At 37.8% G+C, this 15,810-nt stretch overlaps 1 protein-coding gene and 1 long non-coding RNA gene across 2 annotated transcripts; one reads left to right on the forward strand and one right to left on the reverse strand.

The window, feature by feature from the left end:
* Nucleotides 1–9: 9 nt before the first annotated feature.
* LOC146458020 (uncharacterized) lies at nt 10–9,241 on the forward strand. Its single transcript, XM_085091325.1, has 2 exons — nt 10–75; nt 5,969–9,241. The coding sequence occupies exon 2, from the start codon at nt 5,980–5,982 to the stop codon at nt 7,528–7,530; it is 1,551 nt and encodes a 516-aa protein (XP_084947451.1). The 5' UTR covers nt 10–75; nt 5,969–5,979; the 3' UTR covers nt 7,531–9,241.
* On the reverse strand, nt 7,386–15,488 carry LOC146458021 (uncharacterized). Its single transcript, XR_014858341.1, has 3 exons — nt 15,362–15,488; nt 10,515–10,701; nt 7,386–7,524 (listed from the first exon to the last, which is right to left on the reverse strand). It is a non-coding gene; the product is annotated as an uncharacterized LOC146458021 (long non-coding RNA).
* Nucleotides 15,489–15,810: the final 322 nt, after the last annotated feature.

Genomic DNA, 15,810 nt, shown 5'->3' on the forward strand with positions numbered 1-15,810 from the left:
CGTGTATTATGTTCGACGAGAAATATTCAGCTCGTAAACGTCGTCGTTTTGGAAGGCCCTTGAACACTGTTGAAGGTTAGTTTTAGTCATATTTCGCCTTGATCTTTAGTGAGATAAATAGTTACAAGGGAAAGGAAGGTATAAGAGTTCTTAGACGATCAGAAGGCGAAAGCGTACGAGTTAAGTTGATGTGCCTGACTATTGTTACTGCGCATCTCGAGATACTCGGGTTTCCTATGGGTGGTGCCTGCTAAAACAGAAAAATTTTTGCGCGGTTTAAAACTATACGGAGAAAACAGAACGTAGCATGTGCTCTTGCCCGACGTAACTAATCGAACCAAATCGAACGTTCGATTAATCGAACCCAATCACGCGATCGGGTTCGATAATCGAACCGGGGGGGGGGGGGGGGGGTACTTCCTTATAAGAGGCTAATGGGGATGTGCCGCTGGATGGGGTCACATTTTCACGACTGGATTGACTAGAATGGGGTTGCATTTTCAATAGAGTTACTTGAATGGGGTCGCACATTTTCGGATTTTTGGGGTAAGAAAATTCTATTAAGGTGGCTTACTACAGTTTTAATGGAGTATAAGGGCACAACTTTTAACTCTTTTAAAAAAGGTTCCAAGCTGTTTTTCCCTTCACTATTTACTGTTTGCTAAAGTCTTTTATGATTCTATGTGAAATTTGAACAATTAAACGTCAACAAATAGCCAAAATGAGCGACCGAGTACCGAATGAGAGACTGGGCACTAGTAGGTTAAGTCACGTTTTTCTCAAATTCTACCCGTATTACCCCACCTGAAAATTTCAGGAATAAGAAATTGGGTCTGATTTAACATTCATGCAAAGTAAAATAAAAATGTGTAAGACAGTTTTTGTGCAAACTAAGAGAATGTGAAATCAAAAATAGCTCAAAATCTGTCTTACAGATTTTTCAAAAATTTTGGCTCCAAACGTGATTCACCCGAACAAATCAACCGTGAAAATTTCATCATAAGTTGTACGGTAACTTTTCGAGCAATCCTCGATCAAAGACAGGTTTTTACAACCTCAGACGAGAATTGAATTGCGCATGCCCTTTATTTAAGCGCGCGCTCATGTAATGCCATGTATCGCGTGCGAGAAAGGTACAGTAAATTAGAGCTCTTTTACCGAATGTTTATCAAACTTTTCTGCCATATTTTTTGGCCCTAGGCTTGATTACATGTTTGAACGGAGTTTTGAAACTATCGCTACAAACACCAAAGAGATTTGACGCTTTTCAATTGCTGAAGTGGTTTTTGTTACTTCTTGAGGTAACTTGCGTCATTTTTGCACGCGCGACAAATACTGACGTGTGGCAGGCTATCATAGCGCGCGCTACTAAAGCCGCGGCCACACGAGCAATTTTTTGCTCGCGCAGGTGATGCGATTTTTTCAAATTTTGTCGCGTCGCCAGCGCGAGAGGGTGGCTACACGAGTGACAAATTCTAGCGAGTTTGGCGACAAATTGAAAGCCGCGTGAATCGCATACTTCAAGAGACCTGGCGCTATAAACAGACCGATGGCGGACGGCCCTTTCGGACTGTCCGAAGCGAGGATATTGTTTTTTGCCTGTTTGCATTTTTCTTCTTGATGAAAAAAAGCAAACGAAGGAAAAAAAATTAAGAAAAGGTCAACGTGGGTCTCGCAAAGAGAAAGGAACAAGGATTTTACCATCAACTTCTGACGGAAATTGATATCCCGGCGTTTCCCGAGGACGAGGCTTAGTTGCAGGGTGGCTACACGGGCGCTATCTCTACGATTTTGTCGCGGAAATTTCAATTCTGGCGACTTTTTTCTTGCAATTTTTTCACCTGTCGCGTCGCAAGTTCGAGGATGGCTACACGTGCGATTTTCATCTCGCGCTGGCGACGCGGCAAAATTTGAAAAAATCGCATCACCTGCGCGAGCAAAAAATCGCTCGTGTGGCCGCAGCTTAAGTCTCGGAAAAACTGTAGTAAGCCACCTTAAGTAGGGATTCAAACTGGTCTCGGTTAAAAAGTTCAGAAAGTTGTTAATTAAATGTAACAATCACCTTGCATTACATTCCGCAACCACAACTTCAATATTAACCAGTTACACAAAAGCACAAAACAACCGCTCCAGAACTAAGTCCATTCAGTTTAGGATGACCTATTTAAAGGATTGATAAAGTAGATGCATAAATAGACAGTGACTTAGTTGGGATCGCGAAAAATTACATTCCCCCCCCTCCCCGGGAATTGAACACAATCGAACCCTTACAAAAAGATTGGGCTAACTGAACCAACTCAAACGTTTGAATGGGTTCGATTAGGTTCGATTGAATTCGATGGGTTTCATTGAGTTCGCGGATTAGGTTTGATTTTGCATCAGTGAATATATATTTTTCTGGTTGGATTCACCGGGTCCGATTGTTAGCTGGAAATGGTGGTTGGAGTATGAGAAACACACACTGTTTTGGGGATGACTCCAGCAACAAAAAATGTTGATTTGTTTTCTGTTTTGACGAATCCATGCACCGGACAGTGTCATTTAACATTCAACACTGCCACATAAAGCTCCAAGCTAAGCCTGTATCGGCCAGGTGGATCTGGAAATACGTGCATTTGAACAATGGTTGCTATTGTGAGGGTGCGAAACGCTATGAAATCAAAGCTATCAACGGAAGTCACCTTGTGCAACCGACAATCATTCTCTTTCTCTTGGCAACTAATTTGCATTTATCTTATAGTCCGTTGAACTTATCATTTTCGATTTTACAGTAAACTCACTGTTTTTATTCCCAAAGGTTATTTCAATAAAGTGATTATTAATTATTGTTATTAATCTTTACTTATGTACATATGATCACATATGCTAAGACAGTCCCGCCGCTGTTTATATCGTTCGATGAGGTTCGATTGGGTTTGGAAATTGAACTCAATCCAACTCTCACACAAATTTTTTGGTTTGATTGTGTTCGATTTCCGAACCAATCGAACCCAATCGTTCGATTAAGTTCAATTAGTTTTGTCAGGGCTCTTGGTATCCCAAAAGAAAATTGGGGATAATCATGCATTTTTCAGAGATAATTAAGCTTTAATTTAGAAAAAAGTCCCATACATTGCTTTATATTTTGGCACTTTTTGCAAAATTTTTTGTTGCTTAATTATCTCTGAAAAATGCATGGTTACCCCCAATTTTCTTTTTGGATTCTAATACACCTTGCTAAGATCTTCTTTTCCTGCATAGTCATAAACCGCACAAAAATACTTCTTTATTATTAGGCACCGTCCTTAAGTGCCGGAGTAGGTGTTGGTGAGGGTAAACGCGCTTTAGTGGCTAGACAAAGCTAGCGAATAGGTGCAGGGGGTGGTTGTGACGTGAGGGGGGTGGAAGGTGATGAGGACATGGGGGCGATATTTGTGGGGTGTGTGATTTGTGGAAGTGGTGTTAGGCTGTTTACGGCGAAGAGGAGGGGGCATGGTAGATGTTCCTCCGCTTGGACGGTACATAGGGTGGGCCCGGGTGGACGTGGGTAGAGGTGAACTTGGGCGAATGGGTTTGTGGGGTGGGTGAAAATGTGTGCCACTGTTGGCCGAGTGAGTGGTGTAAGTGTGTAAGTGTGGCCTTATACCAGAGAAAAAGTTGAATAAAATTCAGTCTAGTGGGGTTGTGGTGGAAGGTCGAGGGTGTTGGGGTGGATGTGGTGGTACTTGTGCCCTCTTCGTGTGATGGAAGCTGCCTTTTTGGCATTTTCCCAGTCTAAAAGATAAGCAACAAAAGAAAGTCATCATTGTTTATCGAAGAAAGGCCCTGGGAAAGTCACGTCTCATCTGCAAACTACTGTAAGGCCTCCAATGTTTATCCCCAAGTTTCAGTGTGTAACAATAAAACCGTTAAAAGTTATTGTAGCCTTGTTTTGGTGCTATTCAAAGGTTTGCAAAGGCCTGCTGGATAGGAACTTCAACTTTAATAACTTTCCATGCTTTTAATTTATCTCAGCCAAAATGGCATGCATGACAAACGTGTTGAGTAGTATCTTTAGAATCAAACTGCTTTTCCCAGCACTGCGTACATGAAACTATTAACCGTCTAAGTTTGAACTAAAACGACATCATAACTATGCAACAATGTAATTGATATTCATAAAAATTGATTCATTGGCTTTCTTGCAGTACCATGTGTACAGATGAAGCAAAATACAACATCAAACATCGTTAAAATGCCTTTAAAATCTCACCAACAGTATGACAGAACACCCTTAACTTCTGTCAGTTACTGTGCACAAGCAAATTGATTTGAAGTGTTGAAAACACCTTCAACACAGTCACAAGCACCTTATATAACTATCCGGATAGTTGAATTGCGTCTGCACAGTGTTTTGAGGGTGAAAAATAAGCTAAATAATGGAGCAGCAACGTGTACATAAGTATCTGATTATGCAAAATAGCTGAAATTAACAATCTGCAGTACCGCTTGAATTACAATTTATCCAATTTATGTGCCATGCTTTTACTTAGCAGTGTGGCAAAACCTTGTCTAACTCCAGTTTGGCTGAGGTTTTTAATATTTATAATATTGGTGTAAGTCCAGCAGTAAATTGCCTTTTCATAGGATTTTAATTTTTTTATTTTGTTGCTGTCCATGCCCCTCTGATAAGAATTACACCAAAATATTTTAAGTCCCCTTATGTATTTTATGGACCATCATCTCTTTCTTATGGTCTGTGTGTCAAATTCACATTCCAAACAAACTGTATATGGACCATCAAAACAATTCACCCTATTCTAAATCCCCTTAATGACATGCATTTATGGACTATCATCTCCTTACAGTCTGTGTGTTCAGTTCATGGTCCAAGTGAACTGTACAACTGTCAAAATGATTTACCCTCCTGAGAAAAACCCTAAGAAATATTGCAAGTCCCCTTAAGGACATGCATTTTACAAACTGTCATCTCCTTCTCAATGGTCCGTGTAGTTCATGGTCTGAATGAAAATGACTGCACAACTGGACAATTACAGTGTGGGTGTAATGGACAACCCTGCGATTTACTGTGTGCATGCATGCAATGTTCATTTTAAGCAATTTACAGGGGGACCAAATAATTGGCTTCTAAGAGCAATCCTTACCTCTGTTTTGTTATTTATATTAATAAATACTTGTATAATGTAGTAATTTTGTTCAATTGACATCGGTTGTAATAAAAATAACAGCACTGTGTTGTGTGACAACCCAAATCATGAACTGTTGTGGAGAAGACTTGGCTTATTATTAATTGATTTATAATTGATTAGATATATCTTGGGTAATACATTAAATGATATTCTGTAGGCTGAGTTAGTTAAGGATGGTGCCCCCTTTTGCTCACTGCCCATGTGCCTCTTGGGATGGTCCTGAAGACTCTGGATTTCTTAAGGTTGTTGCCAAAAGTATTTTTAAATCTTGTGATGGTTTATAATTTTGTGGGAAAAGCAGATCTCAGCAAATGTTATTGAAATCCAAAAAGAAATTAGGTTATATAACTTCAATTTGGAAACATTCCCATACACTGTTAATATGTATTTTAAAGTTTTTTAGAATAATTCTAAAAAACTTTAAAATTGCTTAATTGCTTAATTATCTCTGACAAAATGTACTGTCACCCCCAATTTTCTTTTTGGATTACAACAGCCCTTTCTTAGATTTGCTTTTCCCATAATTATAGTCATCAGCCCTTTCTTAGATTTGCTTTTCCCATAATTATAGTCATAAACTCAGTGCACAAAAATATGTCTGTATTAGGTGGCACGTGCATACTGTCCTTAATTAGCAAAGTAAAAATCTGCTGGGGTTTCTGTTTCTGATACTTAACAGCACCGGGCTGTAAAATGCACACTATAGTGAATGCAATGCAGACAGTGCCACGTTGTGTAATGCACCCAAACAAGTAGTGGAGAGAGTTTAATCGTCAACATGATTGGTTTTATTTTTTCAGAGTGAGACATCATGATAACCTATGTAATAGCAGTTGGAGTCGTGATAATATCATGTACCATGTTATGGAAAAGGTCATCTGTCAAGAGAAACAGGTTCGCAAGACAGTATTCCCATGACAACGGACGTCCACAGGGTGTAGTGGAGAATGTGTGGACAGTTCTTCATGATTTGAATGGGGCCCTGATTATTGCAGACACTACAGTATTAAGATCCAAGAGCCAAATTCAAGCATCTGTACTAAAAAGAGCCATGGAGCTACTGATGAGGAGACATCCTTTGTTGCGTATGTGCATCAGAAGGAACAAAGATGGAGAGTACTGCCTGCAGAAAATGGAAAATGTTCATTTGGATCTGCGCCAGCTTGATTCTGAAGACTGGAGGAATGTAATGGAGGAGAGTTTGTTGGAGAAATTTGACAGTGAAAATGGTCCACTTTGGAGGGTAACTTTCCTACCAAATGCAAAGTATGAGCCACAAACTGTAAGTGTTGTCAGTGATGTGGCATCCCACCCACATGAGTGCATTTGCATATTTAACTTTCATCATGCCATAATGGATGGAATGTCCCGTTACAATTTGATTGGAGAATTAATTACTTATGTCATCAAATTAAACAATAATGAAGAACTGGAGGTTAGTTCAATGGCAATGCTGCCTCCTTGTGATGTTTATATGAATGAATGTATCACACGTAGATGGTACCACCACTTTATAAAACTAACCTTGGAACTGCTTTGCCTCATACCTGGGTTCCCTGCATTTGCAATCAGGGCAAGTGGAAGAAATCTCAACACCACAGGAGGAAATCCCTTCACCAGAAAATATGGTGCGGAGATCCAAAGAAATCCGCAAATTCAGCCAAGAACCAAAATAATTCCTGTAGAGTTTACAAAGGATGAGACATCATGTTTATTGAAGAAGTGTAAAGAGTTCCACACTACTGTGCAAGGGGCTGTCCAGACAGCAGTAGGTGTTGCCATGGTAACCATGATGGAGGAGCAAGAATGTAAAGTAGAGTTCGGTGTCACTGTTAATCTCAGGCCATTCTTCAAGTCCACTGTACCAAATGAGTATGTTGGGTCATATATAGGTAGAATTATTTGTAACGACGTAGTTGGTGTATCACTCGCTGGCAACAAGTTTTGGATTATGGCAAGAAATGCATCTGAAGACCTTCATGCTAGGCTGAGGAGGAATGAACACATAGAAGAGATGCTGATTTTTACCTACTATTTACCCTCAGCATTTGTTCGAACCATGATGGAAGCAGGTACAAACAATGATGAAAAGTCTGGTCAGCGTTCCAGACACTTAGTTGACTTTACCAACCTTGGCAACTGTAAATTTCTTGATGGATCTCCTGATGATGATGTCATCCTGCAAGCCAGATTTAGCTGTACTGCTCAACACCAAAATGGAGCTGTGTTTGCCAACAGCCTGGCGACATTCAATGGCAAACTGTTTTGGACATTTGTGTATTATAGTAACATCACCAGTGATGAAACAGCCCAGAAATATGCTGATTTGGTCAAAACAACGATTCTAAATGCAATCCTTTAAATTAGAAATAGGAAAATGCTTTTAATATCACGTGATCGTAGGGTTTGTTCTCAAGAGGATTACTCAACTTTATTTTTAATAGTGATAACAATAGAAAAACAACAACAGAAAAAAGAACTAAAGAACTGAAAAGAAACTGTAATTTCCCAAGGAGACCTCCCTCCTATACATGTTGTGGTTTCAGGAGTCTTCTTGCGATTCTTATTTACTTTGTATTTTATATTACAATTAATGATAACTTATAGCTAAATAATTCTAATAGCAGTTAGTAATAATTTATAATTAACAAGTAAATAAATAAGTAAATTAAAAATTGTCCTCAGTTGTGTAGGCCATCAGAAGAGAATTAATTTCTGTTTGTTATTGATAAAGCTGTATGTAATGAGATGTATGTATGTATTATTTGAGGAATTTAGGCATGTATATCCATGTGCAGTTATATATGACTTTGGAAGTATTTACATATTAAAGAGAACGTCCTTTAGTATGTGAGTCAGTTCTCGGTCATTACACTGACTTAAATAGAGCAATGACTCAAATAGCAAAAATGCTAAAGTTAGTTAAGAGGCGACACCTAAGGTGGCATTTAAACACCTTAACCGATTTGCAAAAGTTTAAGATCGTTAGATAAGGAATTCCATTAAGTAACTGCTCTATGGTAAAAAGTCCTTTGGCCACTTGCTGTTTACAATTTGTGACATTACATCGTCTAATGTTTTTCTATTTAGGCCCCGTAGGGTCTAAGACTCTTGAGCATAGTTCCTACTCAGGTTTCCTGTTTTTTTTTTCCTGCCATATTATTGGTTTTTTGTGCAGGTTTTTCCTGACCACTGAGTATGTTATTAGAGATACACACACAATTCTCCAGTTTTCTTGCATCTTATGAGTTATCACTTATCAGTTTGCTAGATAATTGTTAGTAATTGAAGATTGTTTTGTATCTCAGATAAGTAGTAGTATGTATTCATAAGGTGTAATATATGGCCTACGTACTATGGCACAATAATCTAGAATATTATTATACTTGTCATATCGTCATTGGTTTTGGGGTTGTAAGTGAAGAGTGGGTTGTTAAGAACAGAATACATATTTTTGTGCCAACTCTTGTTTATTAAGCAAAAAGTCATGAGTCTGACTGACTTTTCCATTTTCTTGTCTAATCGCATAATTGTTTTGGTTTCTTTGTTTGTTGCCTTCGAACATTTAGGAAAACTGAACTATCCCATTAAATGACAATGGCATTATTATTTCGTGAAACATCTGGTTGCATTGTATTGGCAGTTCAAATTGAAATATATCTATGAGCCCAAACACAGTAGATCTTTTCAAGGTACATATTTCCAGGATTGTGTGTTGAATATGTAACAGTGTCATGCAAAAATGATCGCCCTTAGTTTTAGAAAACATTGTAAAAATTATTGCCACAAACCTGATGCTTGTTGTGTTTTCACTATCACGCTTAGAATAGGCAGGCCATTTCCATGTTGTTTTTAACCTCATTGCAAAAACGAGGCTTTGTACATAGTTTTATTATGAAAATAAGTCTCCTTCACATGCAAACAAAACAAATTTTCACATGAAAAGCTTTGCACTTAACCTTGCTTTTCTAATGAGGTTCAAAGCAACTCAGAAATGACGTATTGGCTGAACAATAATCTGTGCTTTTTTTTGGTAGAAACCTGAGGGTAAATAAAGTGATTTATTTAGTTTATTGTTGGTGTGACTGGTAGGTGAGTAATGAAATTATTTTTATTGAGTGCTGTGAGCCCTACTGTCTAAATAGTTCCCCGGCTTGCTCACCCTATAAAGGAAATGTGAACTTTTCTTTGATCTCAACAGGATATGAACCCACAACCTCTGGAATAGATCGCTAGTACTCTAACCAACTAAACTAAGAGGTCAGCTGGGGGCTGGTCGTGGGAATAAGGTATTTAATTCGCCGCAACTGGGATAATGAAATACTACAAACTGTGTGAGCCACATAAAACCCATGTAATGTTTATTATTTTAAATTTATCGAGCAGTCAACTCTCACCTTGTTGTTACGGACACCCTGGTAATACGGACAGTAGCTAAATCCCGGGTAAAAAATAAATTAAAGATGTTTGACTGAAATAAATTCCTGCTATTACGGACTCTTGCCATTAAGGACACTAACTCGCGGTCCCAAGGGTGTCTGCAATAAAGGGAGTTGACTGTGATAGAAATGGAATTAATTTATTTTTTGAATGCCATGAGGACTACTGTCCCTCTAGTTCCCCAGGCTTGCTAACCCTGTGAAGGAAATGTGGATTGCTAAGATCAAAGAAAATCTTTGACCTCAGCAGGATTTAAACCCGTGACCTCTGGAGTAGATCGGCAGTGCTCTAACCAACTGAGCTATGAGGTCAGTCATCACAGCACTCAATAAAAATAATTTCATTCCATTACTATTGCATTACATGGGTACTACACGGCTCGCACAGTTTGCACTACTTGAACATCCCCATTGCCGCAAATTAAATACCTTATTTCCACGACCAGCTCCCAGCTGAGTGACTGACTGACTGTCAAGGTGATCTTCTCCAGAGGTCGTGGTTTCAAATTCCGCCGAGGTCAAAGATTTTTCTTTGACCTTGGCGATCCACATTTCCTTCACAGTGCTAGCAAGTCTGGGGAACTGGTAGGAAGCTGCAGTGCTCTCGGCACTTAATAAAAAAAGTCATTCCATTGAACCATTGTTGTGCATACATTGTCCAAGTCACTGTAATCATGCTTGTTTTTAAATATATAAATACTTTATTCAACTGAATTCATGATCAACTGAATAACACGTTCAAGTTGTTTCTACATTTACAACCACGAATTCTAAGAGGTAAAAGGGAATAATTAACAAGTACAAGATTTCACAAGAAATTGAGCTTATTGTTACAGGTGCAAGCTTAATTATAACATTTAAAAATGTTATAGATATATTGAATTATACAGGAATGAACTTCCATTACCGTGACATTTTGGCCTTCGCCGGCTTTGGTCCTTGGCGTCTCCCATTTTAGAAACCTTCAAACACTTGTATTCTTCAATATATTTCGCTAAAACAAGCCAAAATCACGCTTCAAAAGATTAACACACATTCACAGTCAAGTGAACGTCCAGCTTTGTAACCGAGCAACTTTCCACACTAGACTCTTCCTGGAATGAAATGGGAAAGAATGACAAAAAGTTGAGAGAACTAATGGGAAATAAGGTTTTTATACATTTTTCACGGATCTAAAACGCAAAAACGATTTGTTAGTAAGCAGAGTTATAAAGTCTACTGGGATTGGTCGCATTATTTTTTTTTATATGAGATTATGAGATTTGGGGAAACACTTGAACTGATTTCACAAACTAATGACAAATGTTACGCATTTTTCCGACGTTCCGTTCCGAACGGGAAAAGAGGAATACCGACAATCTAGAAATTCTATGATCAATTTGGAATCCAGAGAAACACAGTAGCAACTAACATAGCTTTTCACCTAAAATACTTGTAGCAAAACCACAGGATACCGTTTTAGGGGGGTTAGTTTCTAAAACAATAGTGCTGTGTCGGTTGGGAATGAAAATAATATTTGGTTTTATCAAGGCTGAGTTGATACGCTAATTTGAAGGGGAATTTCTAAGAGTGGGAGGGGGGTCACAATAGGCATTACCTAAGACCCCAAGAGTCGCGCCCCCTGCCCCTCAGTCGAAGTTTAATTTGTAACTGAATACGAGGCTTTTCGGCTGGAAAGGGATGAAAACAGGAGCCAATGAGCTCCTTATGAGAAATAGTACAGCCTTTTCATTTGACACGGAGAGTTAACGGAATTACAAACCGAAATTTTTAGCTCTTAAAATGCAAACGTTAAAGAGCCCCCTTTTTTTGAAGCGGTGAACAGACACTTTCCCGCCAAATGACCACCCGCGGTGCGCCATTTCCCGCCAATGACGCCCGGCGACAATGCCAAAGGCCAATCATAGAACAGAATCTTACACCACGTGATAAAAAATCACGTGGGTTGAATGTAATGTTGGCACCGTCTTCCCCCAAAAAGTTCATTCAGCTGCAGAAGGAAGACAAATAAGCCACGGCTTTGTAGGAGGAGAAAGAAAAAGTTTTTGGCGATAAATATGCCTGCTTTTCCTGCACGTCTTTGTGAAAAGACCTACTTTGAGGCAGCACAACAACCACTTAGCAGCAAAAAAGGTAAGTGGTTTTTTCTTCACACATTATTTAAGCTTAACTTTGCACCCCACGCCGCGCCGAAGTTTGCACAATTTAACATTTGTTGTCAAAATTCGTGTATTTGGTAATTGAAATTGCTGTTTTTTGCAAATTGTTTGGAATAATTATCTTTCTCGTAACTGAAATTTAATTATCATTTCTTTTGCAGCAGATTTTTCTTCTGCCGAAGCAAGAAAATTTAACAAGATTGAAACAACTTATGTCGGCGAACACGCGTGGCCTTGAAACATTGAGCTTCTTTTTCAAGTTGGAGGAATTCAAACAAGAGGTAATTGTTGTTCTTTTACTTCCAAACGTTTAGTAAAGATTTTAAAATCGGGTTTTTCTAATCGACCTTCAACGATAAAAGACTTCTTCGAGCTGTTTTTTTCCATAAATCGCTGTTATGCCTAACGCGCGCGATGATTTCTTTAGCAAACAGCATTACAAAGAAGTGTGAATTGAAGGCAGGCAATGTTTCTGTTGAACTATTATTTTAATAAAACATAAAATCACTTACAAGTAGCAAAGTAGTAAAGAACGATACCAGAAATTTTTCTCACAAAAATTTTCCCTGTTGTAAAGAAAACAAGGTATTCACCATTTGTCGCGGGAAACGCGGTTCACAAAAAAACTACACTTTTTGCGTCTAAAAAGCTTGCGTTAAATGTTTGCGACTTCTTCTTTGTTTTAGAATGTAAAAAATGTTTCTTTTGAAAACGCCGAAGCATCGGGAACTGGATTTTCGCGTACTTTTAAACAAGTCACATTTTTGTTTTGATTTGTTGTTTTTTCTTTTTTGGCGGGAAATATTCTCAAGTTAAATGAACGTTGATTTAATTAATAGAAACATCGTTTAGCCCATAACCTGATAGTTTAGTTTTGTTTTTATAAGTTTTTATAATCAATAGTTACGTAGATTAAGTACGTATTAGTGGAAGGACTTTGTAATTTACTGTTAATTTTTTACAGTGGCTTAATTCAGTCAAACAAAACCTTTCCTTGGGGGTTGGGGAAAGGGGGTGGTTGAAAAGAATAAGCTTTGGCGTCTTTAAATATAAGTTACAATGATCTTATTTTATTTGTACTTTAAGACCACACTGAAAGAAGAGGGTTGTTTTATGGTGTGCTTTGCAAATTTTGCTCTTTGGAATTCAATCTGGTTTCACTAAGAAATGCTAGAGGTCTTCAACTTACATAGTTAAGAAATTTTCTCATGTATGATGCGTTTTTCAAATTCTCTATTTCTATTTTCACTACCATAGGGGAAGATTTTGTTAAATGTTATTGTTTTACTTTCAGTTGTCTTCAATTGCCTTGACAACAGTTTATCCCCTTGACCACCTCTGACTGATCTGCAAGAACCAAATGCTAATTCCACCACACCATCAATGACGTCCAACATCCAGACTGAGATTTCACAGCATGCCCACTTCATTCAGAACAGACTACAAATCAGCAAAACAGCTCCACCTTAGCAAGCCATGGAAGCTGGTCAGTCAAATCTGGGTGGGAATGGGGGGTTAAAATAGGAGCTCTGGATGAACCTTACAAAGCACACGATACACAGATGATTGGCTTTTTCGGCTTAATTAACTTAATTGTAGTTAGATTAGTTAGTTGGGCCCCAAGGGTTGGTGGGCTCCTACCCTTAGGCTCCCATGTGGGTTCCTTTGCAGGTTGTTCGGCCATCAAATGGAATTCGGTTTTGCTACTCGGCTTTTTTTCTGTTGATCTTTCGATTTTTTTTTCGGCTCTTCAGCAAGATCAAGATGTCTTCACTCTGTGGCTTCATTTCGAATATTCTTCCAAGGATCTTCATCGTGGATGCTTTTCTCCTGCTTAGTTGCGCATAAGTTTTCTAAATACAACACTTCACTTGACAGTTTGTTAGCACTGGATTAAGTGAAGCAACATTTCGTAAGGTTCAACCAGACATTACAACTTTATATTCAGATTTAATTTAGCAACTGGAGCTTATGTCCATTCAACTTCTGGAAGGAGACCAGTTTTGGCAACTCCTTACAGGTTTAATGGTCTTTCTGGTTACAAGCAGATAAGAATTTAGTTGATAAGGACTAAGCTAGGCACATAATATTGGGCATAAAGGGACAAACAATGCACACACTTTAGATCAGAGTAGAGGAAATAGTTATAACAATGAGCTGTTTCAACCACCATTGATAATATTATTATTGTATCAAAGAATTTAGCCAATAATTATTTATTCTGCAAGTTATCAGCTATAATCAAACAACTGTCAGATTAAACACTTTAATTTCTCTGATACCATTCAAAATCATCAGAACACTGATTTCAGATAAAATATTTATCCAACATATTATTGTCTGTTGTCACTTAAATTATCTGATGTTGCCAATCAAACTTATCACCCATGAAAAGTTGTAGGATAAAACATGCAGTTACATGCAATAATTTTGTCTGTTGTTGCCGACACTTAGTAAAAAGCTGGCCAGCTGCCAGATGAGCCATTTCCAAATTATTGCCTGTTGCAAACAAAATCATCAGAAAGCATCTGCCACTAGTTACTATAAGTATACAACCAAATTATAATAATACCAAAATGTGAGTTATAAATTAAAAACGTTTTGGCAATGTTGGTTGAAACAGCTATCATATATGTTTTTTATTATAATATAAGTCCAACTGGGCCTGGTTGTTCAAAGCACAATAATAAGTGTGGACGTTGATTCCAGTTTTAATTTATAAGTAATCGCTAGAGATTTCCAAAAGAGCTTTGCCTTTTCTTTACATTAAACTTGAAATTACCTTTCTAAGAGAGCAAGATACTGTGCTTTGAACAACTAGGACCTGGGTTCAATGTAGACAGGAGACATGAAGAAGCATAACAGTGTGACCATTCCAATATGATCAGGTATGTGGAGTTTTATTGTTTTCCGGCGATTCAAAGTCCGGCTTTCGAAAACCATCGGCTTCATCTTCGTTCCAAATTTGACAATGACTACAATTTAGAAGCTTGGTATTGACAATGAATAATTCATTGTTATAGCAAGCAACTGGCGAAACCTGATTGTGTCTGGGGGACCCTGAGTGTTTTAATTGAGGTGTCAAGTTTTACAGACACAGAAACACTCTTGGTTTCACCGGATGCTAAAATCTTTAGCGTAGGAGCGCATCCCATGGCAGGCCTACCAAGGTCCCATATGTAGATTAATTAATTCTACAAGCTCTGTAACTTAAGATTCAAGTTGAATAAAACTCTGAAAACTGCATTGCTGTCAGTGCATCTTTATTCTAAAACAAACTGGTACTGTGGTATTGACTAAACAATTGAATACTAACGAAAGTTTCCATTTCAGGGTCATCCAAATTACACACTTTTTTTTCTTCCTCAAAAGTACATCTACATCTTATCTTTATTAAGTCTGTAAAAATTCTGATAAGATATCACACCAACTACTAAAACAAAAGATCTGTACACATATAAAGTACCAATCATAATACCTTAAAACAAACAATTCTGTTTCAGGATATGCACAAAAATTCCAAAGGAAGCAGTTTGCTAATCGAACTGTTGTAACTAAGTTGCATAATTCCTTACGAATAAAAGAAATTACAAACCTTTGTCAGTGTCTTCTCTTTATAATTTCTGGAAGGGTGCAAAACTAAAATACAGTAATAATAACAATTCTTTTTTCAGGAAATCTTCATTTTTCAGGGACTAATATATATTGTATTGTATGTTGTAACTGCACTGCATTTGCTCACAATAAAAGAAACAAAAAAAGAGTTGTTAGTGTCATCTCTAAACAGTACTAACTAACAAACTTATTTTCAGCGTAGTTAAATAAATGCACTTGTAAACATTTTAAAGCTACACAGCAAGTTTTGATTACATGGACTACAGATGAAGATACTGATCGCATCTATATAATTATCAGATACACAATGGCTTGGATACTTCTTGTTATGAAGGTAAGCAATGCCATTTCCTTATGTCAGATTCTATTCTAACCTGTATTATGCTTTTAGTTTGCAGTTTAACTCCTACTTAGCTTCCCCAGTGACGT

Source organism: Pavona decussata, unplaced genomic scaffold, assembly GCF_977016875.1.
Source record: "Pavona decussata unplaced genomic scaffold, jaPavDecu1.1 SCAFFOLD_234, whole genome shotgun sequence".
NCBI classification, from domain to species: domain Eukaryota; kingdom Metazoa; phylum Cnidaria; class Anthozoa; order Scleractinia; family Agariciidae; genus Pavona; species Pavona decussata.

Excerpts from the sequence above, each read along its gene's own strand:
- LOC146458020 (XM_085091325.1), top strand. The coding sequence starts at position 5,980 with ATGATAACCTATGTAATAGCAGTTGGAGTCGTGATAATATCATGTACC.